Here is a 13,567-nt window from a genome sequence, read left to right as displayed (position 1 = left end):
CTTTCATCAACTGGTAAATTTGTAACTTATTAAAAAAAAAAAAAAAAAAAAACTGGTAAATTTGCAAGCTTTATTGTAATAAAATTGGTAGTACGTAGTTTAAGTATTTTTTTTAATTTAAATACAATTTCTTTTATCCAAACCATATGAATAGGCATAAATAGGATGTCGTCCAACAATTTATGATGAAAATGACATAATAAGGTCCATAAGAATATAAAGACGGGTCGTTTACAAGAAGAACTTGAACAACAAAACCTCCCTACTTTTACACCCCCCTCATCTATTCTCATTATTGTGTTCTTTAACACAACTCCAGCCACTTCTCATTTAGTCCTTTGTCTTTAATTAATATTTTGGTCATATTGTTCATCATGTCCTTTATTGTTGTTAAGTCCAGTAAAAAGACGCTTTTATCACATATGTGAATTGTATCTATATTAGAAAACCACAATGAAATAATTTAAGGACTAAATTTTGGGGCGCCAAATAAACATTACAAATTAATCTTCAACTACGATATTGTTGATAGCAAAAAATTTGTAATTTATGGACTGCATTGCAGATAATCACATAGTTTAAGGTGTAAATCTTTTTTGTTTAAGATAAAAGTTAAATCACAAGCTCTGTTGTAGATTAATTTTTGGTAAAATGCTCAAATATAGTATAACACGCAATAAAAACATAAAATATAATTGTTTCATATACATGATACATAGATTTATTTTGGGGAGGGGGGGGGGGGGGTAATACATCTAATATTCTTTCTTAAACATCATTTTCAAGCCAAAAAAAAAAAAAATCCATGTTGTACCGTGGCATACATAGGAGTAATATCTAATTGATAAGATACGTTCCCATTTTATTGTTATTTATACCAATAATACATTAATTGGATAGGAAGTTTGCAATTGTCTTGCACACTTAATTAGGTATGCAACACCTTTGAAGCACTAACCTTGAGAGTCCAAGCACCAACAGTAGAAATCAGACCTTGAAATTTCCAATAGTTGTTCTGGGGTCATCTTTTCAAGTTCGCTTTGCCTCCATAATGCAAAATTGTTTTGATTTTGTCATTTTGTGGATGGTCCCCTTTTTGTGAACTTGGGATCTCATTCTTTTGTAAAGCCTCATTGATGCAACACAGTCCTCATAAGGGTCTTCACTGCCAGCTTGAATGTCATACCTAAATACTGAAGCTTCTTTACTTCCTCAAGGTATATATATATATATATATATATATATATATATATATATATATATATATATATATATATATATATATATATATATATATATATTGAAAATGAATAACAAAGAATGAAAAAGAGAAAAATAAAATAAAATCTCATGTAGGTTACTTACCCAAGATATGTTTTTGCTATGTATTTAAGAGAGTTGCTGAGCTTGTTTGTTTGCATCAGTGGGGGATATTTTGCTGTATCCCTGTGGTCACATTTTTTTTTTTTTTTGTACATCTCAAATGAAATAATCCTAGTATCTTAACATATATGGAGATGATATTGATGTGCATGAAATATATATAATAAAGTTCTCTCATATATGCATATTTAGCATTACTTTAATGTTATTTATTATTTTTGTCTTATAGGTGATAAAGGAATTACATGCTATTGCTAATAGGCTTTATTTGAGGTAGAATAATGGTCAATTAAGTCAAGCCAATTTGAGAGATCCAGCCCAAGCATGAAGTGAAGCAAGCAAAGATAAAAGAAAAGAATAAAAGCAGGCTGGGCAAGTCCAACAAGGTGTGAAGGAAAGAAAAAGAAAAATAAGAAGAGTGGGACTAATGTTAATCTGACGTGGTGAAGAAAAGTGGAGAAAAAAGAAATTGAAGGCTTGTTTTCGTTGTTGATATACAGATGGGCTTGACGGGGGCCACTCGATTTCTTCACCAAAACACATAGCTGAGAGTTCTTGCAGGGGCCACGTTGGGATTTTATTAATAAGGCTTTAGGTCAGCCGCATGTGATGGATTATAAAGGAGCAAATCAAAGCAATGTTAAGAATATTAGTCCGAATATCACTGTGCACTCTTGGTATGGTGATCACTCCACAAGTATAAATGCTTGTAGGGTGTGGGGGATAAAGGTCAGGATTCAAGTCTCTAGGAGGGAGCTTCACACATATATATATACTTAGATTAGGTTAAAGTAGAAATTCAATCTTGTATCCAAAAAAGAAAAGAAAAAAAGAATGCTAGTCCAAATTGTATTAGGAGTGACTTCTCTTATATAATGCTTTAGGTTAGTTCGTTTAAGGAGGACGGCTAGGGCTAAACGTATAGAGCCACGACTACTTCTTTGGTTTTCCTCCATGACAGTTAGTTTTATTTATTTGTTTAGTTTAATGCTTAGTATTTTATTTTTGTGTTTTTTTTTTTTTTCAATTACTATGAGTAGCTAGATTTTCAATTAAAGTTGAGGATGAAACCTTGTTAAGGATTATCTGTTTTATTTATGTGATTTGATCTTTCTCATAACCGTTATTCTTTAATGATTTAAATTATTCTAGCTTTATCTCAATTGACTAAGGTAGGATTCTAAATATGAGTTCAATCATGTTTTTCTCATGATTTAAGATTTATTTTAATTAATTGACTGCTTGATTTATTATTTCTTGATTTTAAAATTGGATATCTTTTATTATTTGTTTGTCAATGGATACAATTAACCGCTAACATCTTGTCATTGCGGTTCTTTTAATCCTAAGAATCTCTTTATATGAAAAAAAAAAAAAAAAAAAAAGCATTGAACTACTCGAACTGCGATCAAACCTTACAATTCCAAGAACTATGGCTGGTTTTCATGGTTCCTTTTTGTTTCGACCAATATCAGCCAAAATTGAAAATTCCACCAGTAACATTTTGGATTTTATTTTTATTTTTCAGATTTGGAATCAAATAATTTGTGAGAAGAAGAAGACGAAGAAGAAGAAGAAAGCACAAATCCAAGTTGAACAAATGAAGAACTTATTCCTCACAGCAGGCAGCCTTTATGTTGTGGGTCACTTGAACGCCCCTTCTTCTTTGTTTCATCCTCATCTCCACATTTCTCTATTGTTCTTCTCCAGTTGTTGGCTAATTTCTCTTTTGCTATTTTTGTTTTTTCAACTTTCTTTTGTACTGGCTTTTAGAGTGTGTTTGGTAGAATGAATTTTAGGGAGGATGGAAAAAAGGAGAAAAAAAAGGAGGGGAAACTTTTTGAAGGGTGTTTGGCTGGGAGGGAGGGAGAGAAAATTTGTGATGAGGCCCAAGTGTTTTCTCCCTAAGCCCACTAGAAAGTTTTCTCCCAAAAATGGGAGAAAATCGAGGGGAAGAAAATCACTCAACTAGGCTGACTAAAATGCCCATGTGAACAGTGCACATGGACGCTGTTCCTACCCCTTCTTCTTCTTCTTCTTCTTCTTCTTCTTTTTTTTTTTTTTTTTTTTTTTTTTTTTTTTTTTTTTTTTTGTTTGTTTGTTTCTTCCAGGGCTCTTCTTTTTTCATTTCTTTTTTTTCCCCACTTGCGCTGTGTATACACAATTATTTTTGCTAAAAAAGTATGTTACTTTTTTGTTTGCAAATACACAATAGATTTGCTAAAAATTGTGTAGCTTTTTTGTTTTATTTAATGGGGACACAATTGTAAATTTATACAAACTTCACTTTTCCATCCTCTCATTTTTCTTTTCAACCAAACAAATAAGTTTTCTATCTCTTCACTTTTCCATCCTCGCAACCAAATACATATAGGAGAAAATTAAATCTTTTCTATCTTCTCCTCATTTTCTATCCTCCCACTCTTCCACTTCTCAAACCAAACAGATCATTAGTTTTATAAGCCCAAGCATGTGACTAGCATTCAAAACGACAATGGAGAGTTAGAAAATTGAAGGGTAGGAGTGGATAGTGTCAGAATATACTTCCTTTTAATTTTGAGCCCTTCCACCATGTGATAATGATATGTCTATATCATGTTCTCTCTTTTTCTTTTTTTTCTTTTTGTGAGCGTGGTCTTCTTTTCTACTTTTTTTTCCATTATTTCTGGCTTCATACTATAATTATAATATTCTAAAAATGTAGTTGTCATCATTATTATTATTGGGTAGAAATTTGGGTTTGATATTAATATATTGGTTGAAATATCTTAATGAATTATATGGATTTTGACCAATAATATATAAATAAATATATTTTCATATAAAAAGAAATATATGTCTCTATATTTAATCAGACAATTTTAGTTAATTTTTTATATACTAATTTAATATATTCATATTTTAATTTAATTATGACGTATAACGGTCCATGGTATTTTTATAATCTTTTTTCTTTTAAAATATTTTTTTATCAGTTACTAGTATTCTTAGCTATGGAGTGTTTAGTCAAAGCTGAACTGTTGATGATACTATATATAGAACTATCAAAACTTTGTTACTTTCCCTGAAGAGCTTTAATTACCTCATCATTGTTGCTGGGTAATTTATTTGTAGGAGGCTCAGGTCACGATCCAAAGTATGACCCACAAGAATACTGGCTTTTCCATCAGTAGGTCTAAGCTTCCGCATTGGCTCTCTATTGTAGAGGAGGTCTTGAATCTTCCTCTGCGCTTGGCTCAGCGGCAATGCCTCCCTTAAGTATTCTGCTCGAATGCCCGTTGTTTGATACCTATAAGTTATTCAAAAAATGTAAATTATAGTGTTATATATATATATGTGTGTGTGTGAGAGAGAGAGAGAGAGAGACTGACCCAGATTTAACCATTGAGAATCCATAGCTCATCCAAAAAATGTGGACTACGGTTTTATTTGTTGCTGGTAAATATATATATGGTTTGAAATCAGGAGAAGCTTGGTGGAGACGTATCCATATATACCTATAATTTGTGGCTGGAGTTGGTGGCTTGACATAAGTATGGTAGATTATGCTTTCATATTCATCAATGAGGCAGACCCCTGCACAGAGATCTAGGGAGCCATCACTGCCACCACCATCAACCATTTTGCAAGCGAGTGCAACTACTTGTGGCCCTCTTATTTGAACATTATCGATAGTCAAATGATCAAAAATGCTCAAGTTAGCCAATTGAGAAAGCACTCCCTAGAACAAATAAAAAGGACAAAAAGATTTATATTCAACTCGATCAGCATCAGAAATACTTGATTTTAGTGCTAGTTGAAAGATATAGTATTTACACTGGGGAGTTGGCAAATTTCTTGGTGCAACTTGAGTGCATCTGGGTTATTGAGGATGATAGTTTTTAGACCCCTTAAAATCACAATCAGATTAACTTAGGTAATTAGCCAAGTGATTACTTAGTCAAATTAACAAATCTAGGTTAACACAAATATATCATGTCAATGTATAGCAGCGGAAAATAAAAAACACAACGATATGATAACCTAGGAAAACCAAACCGGTAAAAAACTTGGGGAGGATTTAACCTAGCTATCTTCAAGGTAAAAAGCAAATTCACTAGAAAAAATCGAAGTTCATACAATAAGACTTACAAGCCCCCACGTTCGACTTCTTATTACTATCAACCAGTAGAACTTACTGACACGACCACGTGCAAGCTCCGAATCCACGGACTCCTTCTTTCTTGGATTCACCACCAGATACAAGCACACCCGCTTGTGTTTTCTTTAAGTTTCAATGGCAACAACCGAGTTGATCATCAAGGTGTAGATAACATCTCCTCCTTGAAAACCCTAAGTTTGTGTAAAGGAAAGCTCCTCTAGATCTCACAAGAGATTTACACAAACCGCAATATGAGCAACACTAAAACGTGGTTAGGGTTTGCTTTTTATACTTAGGACAAATTATAAAACCCCAAAACGTTTTAAACAACTAGGGCTGAGTTGGAAATCTGTAGAAAAAAAACATTCTGCCAGAGCTTTGATCGATTGAGCCAGACCGAAATGCATAATGCTTTCTGCATTAGCTCGATTCCAACTTTACATAAAATGTACAACTTTGAGCAAGACTAAAACACTTCTAAACACATTGTTTTGATCATGGTTTGCCAACAATACACATTAGAGTTCTAAATACATAAATACTTAAGTCTTTAGAACCTAACAAACTCCCCCTTTGACAATCTGTAACAAAACACAACTAGAAACTCAAAGTTTATAAAATAAAAGCCCTTTACACAAATAATGCTCATAAAACAAATTCAATTCTAACTACTATCCATTAGTTGCAAGTGTAGACAGCAGCTCAATTGAATCAACCTGTATATTTCCTGAAACACTAAACAAAACGCATAAACGCATGTGTGACAGAAAAATCTAACTCTCCCCCTAAGTTAGATACAAAAACAATGCAATGCATGTGAATCCTAAATACAAATGATACATGAAAAAAAATTTTGGTCAAAAACATAGAAACTGAAAATTTTCAGTTGTGATCGATCGAGAATCAATTGAACATCAATCGAGTCAGGCAGACTCAAACCAAAAATTTTAATCGCAATTTTGATTGATCGAAAAACAGGTTCGATCGATCAAAAGTCTGGAAAAATCAGAGTTTTGAAAAACAGAGCATTTTAATGCAGAAACTCCTCAAAGCACATTGTTTTATAAAAAAAAAATGCATGAGTATGAGATGAAAAGTTTTTCTAAAACACTTGAATTCAACCCAAATCTTCCAAAATCAAGATTTTCAATCAATTTGTCCTCAAAGTGCAAACATTAAACACATTTTGCATTAAAATCAAGGAACTTTTAATCTTGGATGGCTACAACAAAATCACACACAATATAATGTACCAAGTTTAGCAAAGAGTAACTTGTGTAGTGTGTGCAACTAGCAAAAGCTTGAGATACATGTAAAGTGATATGTGAATAGCAATCAATCACAAAGTCTATAAAATTCATTACATAGAATTTAAAAGAGACTATCACCTAAAAAATTACATTATATAACTTTCACATCTCCTAGAACATAAGTTTGCAATCATGTAAGTTTATTGAATTTTGCCTCATAATATACACACCAATTTTAATTTATTCAGAAACTTATTAAAAAGCTAGGATAATGTACACACCAATTTTAATTATGTGATTTGGCATTAAGCCTAATAGTACACACCAATTTTAAGCATTAAGTAATTAAACCGAGGCTACATCTTATGTTCTTTTTGTGCATGTGCTACACTTTCTCAAGCACAAAATCTTAGAATATGCACTAAGGTGTTCATGATTGGCTAGTGAACAATAGTGAGATGGTTATTTATGCCTTTCTCAAAAGGTTCAAGTCCAACAGTCAAAGACATGTGACTTCAAGATCAAGACAAAGTGATCAAAATCATAAACATCTTTCCCACACAACATGCACTACAAAGCTCAAACTAGTAAAGTGCAATAAAAGAAACTCATCCAAGCTAAACAAGGTACATAAACATGTTATGTAAAGATAATATGGCAAATCCTTGATTATAAATCCAAGATGTGAAATACAAAACACAAAAATCTTTTTGGTTTTAAAAAAAATTTATGGCCAAAAATAAAAAGCACACATTATGCTAAATGAACAATGCAAATGCAATGCATGACAGTGTTTAACTAAGCTATAGAGGGTATACAAACAAGAAATATCAATTTCTTAATTAACCCTTGAGTACATGTACAACTAGTACATACTCACACAAAATCAGAAAAAGCTTAGCACTTATATAACACATACTATTCAAGCTTCTCCACAATGTCAAGCATGTTCTAAATCAAGAGAGAGATATCATAATTCATGTAATCCTCAAAAAGAAAAACTAGACACAAAATAAAATATTTTTGTCTTTTTGAAAATTTTCAATGTTTTTGGATTTTTTTTTTAAATAAAAAACAACCTAAAAAAAACACGACCAAAAACAGAAACAAAACATGTCCACAATTAATTGAAAGAATTAAATCAGGGACAAGTTAGCAATACTCACCTTGGAGAATCTTTTCTCACACATCTAGCACGAGTCTTCGGCTTTGTAGGTGAAAATCCATGTGAAGCAGAGTGTATTTGAAGTATTACAAAAATCTTCTGAGAAAGACTGAAATCCTGCAAATTCCTTTCACAAGCCAACAAGCTCAATTTTTTCAAAAGAATATGAAACAATTTATATGGACTTATGTCAAGAGAAATATCATCATAAATCCTAGACTGAAACATAGAATGCTTAAATTTCAGTTTATGACAATTAGGACGAATGTGACCAGAGACACCACAAAAGTGAGAAACAGGAATAAATTTAGGAACATCAGTATTCCTAACAACAAGTTTAGTCTCAGATTTTGGTTTTTTCCTCAACAAAGAACAATTTGGTCTAATTTGACCAACTACACCACAAAGGTGACAGGTAGGCACAAAAACAGATTTATTATGCTCTCTAAAAGTAGGTTTAGACATAGGTTTAGAAATTTCAGCATCTACATCAGAACTTTTATCTTTGTCTAACCTAGCAAAATAAGCATTTTCTTTATCATTCCTCTTGAAAGGAGAAATATAAACTTTTTCAGTTTTAGGCTTAAGAGAAACAGAAATACTTCTGTTATCAACAGCAAGCTTGGTATTAGTCAAATTTTCAATTTTAGCTTTAGATTCAACTAACTTTTGTTCCAAGCTTTTCATCTTTTCATCTTGAGAGGAAATTTGATTTCTCAAAAATTCATTCTTTTTATTAGATTCATCTAATCTAACAATCAATTCCTCTTTTTCAAGATTAGCCAATTTTAACTCTTCCTTGAATTTCTCAGCAATTTTCATAGATTTCAATAATTCCTTACGAAGAGTTTCACAGGCATCAATAAGATCAACAGAAGCATGAGTAGAAACATGATCAGAAAGACACTTCAAATAATCCATGACAACAGGGGTCAAGGATCAGCTCTTAAATCAAAAGATCTAAAACAAAAGAGTAACCCGCTCTGATACCACTTGATGGATTTTAGATCCTTTAAAATCACAATCAGATTAACCTAGGTAATTAGCCAAGTGATTACTTAGTCAAATTAACAAATCTAGGTTAACACAAATATATCATGCCAATGTATAGCAGCGGAAAATAAAAAACACAACGATATGATAACCCAGGAAAACCAAACCAGTAAAAAACCTGGGGATGATTTAACCTAGCTATCCTCAAGGTAAAAAGCAAATCCACTAGAAAGAATCAAAGTTCATACAATAAGACTTACAAGCCCCCACGTTCGACTTCTTATTGCTACCAACCAGTAGAACTTACTGACACGACCACGTGCAAGTTTCTAATCCACGGACTCCTTCTTTCTTGGATTCACCACCAGATACAAGCACACCCGCTTGTGTTTTCTTTAAACTTCAATGGCAGCAATCAAGTTGATCATAAAGGTGTAGATAATATCTCCTCCTTGAAAACCCTAAGTTTGTGTAAAGGAAAACTCCTTTAGATCTCACAAGAGATTTACACAAACCGCAATATGAGCAATACTAAAACGTGGTTAGGGTTTGCCTTTTATACTTAGGACAAATTATAAAACCCTAAAACATTTTGAACAACTAGGGCTGAGTTGGAAATCTGCAGAAAAAAACATTTTGCCTGAGCTTCGATCGATCGAGCCAAGCCGAAATGCATAATGCTTTCTGCATTAGCTTGATTCCAACTTTACATAAAATGTTCAACTTTGAGCAAGACTAAAACACTTCTAAACACATTGTTTTGATCATGGTTTGCCAACAATACATATTAGAGTTCTAAATACATAAATACCTAAGTTTTTAGAACCTAACAGAGGATAACTAGGCAGAATTTGCATCCTCGATTGCTGAAAATTCTTTTGCATTCTTCTTTTGGCAGTGGGCCTGTTAGAGGAGAGAAATTATCACAAGCTGTCTTTAATGGAATCAAGCAGTTTGAAGTTAAAAAGAAAAATTGCAGATTACCAATAAGATGTCCCCTTAGAGATTCAAAAGATCTGCAATGTTTTTTGCAAATTCTGCATGTGGGTTCATGAACTGAATGATATGAGGTTCTCATGTGCTCCACAAAGTGCTCCATTTTGACGAATTGCTTAAAGCATGCAGCACACTTGTTCCTTGTTGTGATTATCCTTGTATTTAAGTTAATACACTTTCAGCAACATCATTTTAATTAGTAAAACAATAAATGAAGTTTAAGTAATTAATCAATCTACTATACTTTATTTTTTGAGGGGAGTTAGTGAACAAGCATAAGTATAAAAACGCATAGTTACGTTGGCCATTGTTTTATGCATTGCATGGAAAACATCATTTGTTGTATACTTTCAAGAAATAAAACAAAAAGCAATTCTTTTTCTTTGGTTCCGAGTGTTTGGGTTCTGCAGTAACTAGCTAGCTACTCTACACCAATTCCTATTCTCCATCATCAACAACCTATTCCACTAGACCCAACATATTTTGTTCACAGAGCCTAGTTTACAATATATTTTTAAAAACTTTATGCGGCAGTGTGAGGATGGCTATGTTGAGCCTCAAGAAGCAAATTTGAGTGAAGTCAAGAAGTATGAATGGCAGCCGTACAAAGAACGTACGTGATGACTTTCTATTTCTTCAGTAAGGAATTTCCGAAGCGATTTTCCCACATATTATTGATGCCTTCAAAGCCAAAGATGCACGGGATATTTTGAAGAATAAATTTCTAGGCAACAAAGTTAATGAGCAATTAAGCATTGAACTTCAATCTCTCTAATGAGAATTGGAGAATGCCAAAATGAAGGAGATAGAAGATATGGGATATTATATTTCAAGAATTATGGAAGTTGTAAGTCAAATGCGTTCATATGATGAATGTATTACTAATCGAAACAGATTGTTGCGAAAGTTTGTTGCATCAAGGTATGTTTTCTCAACAGAAGTTTCTTGGAATTAGAACGAAAAGAAATTGCAGAGATTACCTCTAATTTCTAAAGCAGATCAAGAAGATTCATATATAACACCAATCAAGAGAAGAATATGAAAGAAATTTCACTGTTGCAATCACTTAAAGAGTAGAACCATCATTTCCCCAGGTCATCTTCATTAGAGCTCCTCCAAGAAGATGCATAACACCAATCAAGAGAAGACAATGAAAGAATTTTCATTGTTGCAATCACCTTAAAGTAGAGAACCATCATCCCCCCAGGTCATCTTCATTAGAGCTCCTCCAAGAAAGTTTAGAAGCTTTTGAGACATCTATGAATGTACAATTTTTCAGTTATTGAACCAGATGATTTTGAAGAAGCAGGATGTTTTGGGTGAAAGCCGTGAAAGAGGAAATGAAAATGATCGATAATAATAAGAATCTTTATCCTACATAATGATTCAAATTATTTCTTGACTTGCAAAGTCAAGAATCTTTATCCTATATAAAAATTAATATTTTTTATTTTTCATTCCGATATTTATTTCTTTAGTTTGAAAAAAAAAAAAAAAAAAAAAAAAAAAAAAAAAAAAAAAGACACATGCCACAACAATATTATTATTTGTAATTTTTTTTTGGTTAAATATTATTTGTAATTTATTAACATAATAAAGTTACAACAATATTATATATATATTATATATATATATATATATATTACATTTATTTATAAACTTAGATATTTTTGTATATTTATAAATTATAGATATAATCAATGAACTTATAAAAGGTTCAAAAGCCAAGAACATTTGAAAACTCTTAAAAATGCAAGTCTATTACCCAATCATTCACCAGCCCAAAAAGTCCAGACACTACAAAAAAATCGTCCTGTCCCAGCGTTTTTTTCCCAGCGTTTTTACAAACCGCCGTAATAGATAAGTCTGTACCAGCGCTTTTTGAAAACGCTGGTATAGGAAATCCTATTACGGCGGCTCAAAACCAACGCTTTATAAAGCGCTGCAATAGGAGGCCTATAGCGGCATTTTTCAAAAACGCTGTTATAGGAAGCCCAAAAACGCTGGGATAAGGTTACTGATTTCCCTTAGGGGGAAAGACCTATCCCAGCGCTTTTAAAAGCGCTGGAATAAGGTCGACCCTATTCCAGCGCTTCAAAAAGCGCTGGGATAGGTCTTTCCCCATAAGGGAATGAGGGACCTGTACCTGCACTTTTGAAAGCGCTCGGATAGGTGGACCTTATTCCAGCGCTTTCAAAAGCGCTGGGACAAGTCCCTACGTTTCCTTATGGAGAAAGACCTATCCCAGCGCTTCTAAAAGCGCTGGAATAAAGTCGACCCTATTCCAGCGCTTCAAAAAGCGCTGGTATAGGTCTTTCTCCATAAGGGAATGAAGGACCTGTTCCTGCGCTTTTGAAAGTGCTGGGATAGGTGGACCCTATTCCAGCGCTTTCAAAAGCGCTGGGACAAGTCCCTACGTTCCCTTATGGAGAAAGACCTATCCCAGCGCTCTTGGAAGCGCTAGAATAGGGTCAACCTATTCCAGCGCTTCAAAAAGCGTTGGGACAGGTCCTTCCATTCCCTTATGAAGAGAGGTCTATCCCAGTGCTTTTGGAAGCGCTGGGATAGGTCTTTCTCCCTAAAGGAATGGAAGGACCTGTCCCAGCGCTTTCAAAAGCGCTGGAATAGGTCACCTATAGGGATTTTTTTTTTTTTTTAACACAAGATAGAATTTCTACTATAGCCTAATTTAAGTGTATATGTGTATGAAATTTCCTCCTGGAGACTTGAACCCCGACACTTGCCCCTCACATCCTACAAACACTTATACTTGTGGAGGGATTTGTTAATTATCAAATGACCAATACTCTCCTAAACCTAAAAAAAGACCAAAGTACCCCCCAAAACATTGAAAAAGAGCAAAAACACCCCGATACCTAGAAAAAGAATAATATACCCCCGAAACCTAATAAATGACTAAAATAACCCCAAAATATCAAAAATGACCTAAGCACCCCCTAAGGCATTGAAAATGACTAGAGTACCCCTTGTGTCTAAAACTAGCCAAAATACCCTCGATTACTTAAATAAGAACAAAATACCCCTATAAGTCAAATAAATGACCAAAATGCCCCTAGAAAGACAAAAAATGTCCAAAACACACCTGACACCCAGAAAAGGATTGATACACCCCCAAAACATAAAAAATGACCGAAATATCCCCAAAACATTGAAATGAATCCTAAAAACTAGAAAATGACAAAAGCACCCCCCATGCATATAAAAGGTGGAAAACCCCTTGATTATTTGAATAATACTAGGGGTGGCAAAATCAACCCAAATCCATTTGCCCACCCAAACTCGCCTACTTAAATGAGACTCAAACCCACTCAATTATTAATTGGGTGAAATGAGTATTAACCCAATTAAACCCAATTAATATTAATGTTTATTGCGTTTTAAATTGGTACCTAATTATGATCCAAGTATCATTTCTACAAATCAACTAACTTTAAAATACCCCAAAACCACTAAAATGAGCAAAATAACCCTTAAACATAAAAAATGACCAAGATACCCTAAAAAAAAAAAACAAAATAACCCCGAAACCCAAAAAATTACCAAAATACCTCCAAAACCTAAAAATAAAATACCCTCGAAACATAAAAAAAATGACTAAAATACTCCCTGAAACCAAAA

General features: G+C 33.2%; 1 protein-coding gene across 1 annotated transcript; it reads right to left on the bottom strand.

Moving 5' to 3' along the window:
- Positions 1–953: 953 nt before the first annotated feature.
- Positions 954–10,074, bottom strand: LOC126702807 (RNA exonuclease 4-like). Its single transcript, XM_050401667.1, is given in 8 exon segments — positions 954–1,086; positions 1,088–1,186; positions 1,366–1,446; positions 4,466–4,672; positions 4,881–5,104; positions 5,200–5,240; positions 9,764–9,835; positions 9,917–10,074. Coding segments are annotated over 8 exon segments (972 nt in total). The 5' UTR covers positions 10,032–10,074.
- Between the last annotated feature and the right edge of the window lie 3,493 nt (positions 10,075–13,567).

The sequence above is a fragment of the Quercus robur genome, chromosome 2 (assembly GCF_932294415.1).
Source record: "Quercus robur chromosome 2, dhQueRobu3.1, whole genome shotgun sequence".
Taxonomy (NCBI): Eukaryota; Viridiplantae; Streptophyta; class Magnoliopsida; order Fagales; family Fagaceae; genus Quercus; species Quercus robur.
Note: the sequence above shows the minus strand (reverse complement) of the source record. Positions and strands in the feature narration are given on the sequence as shown.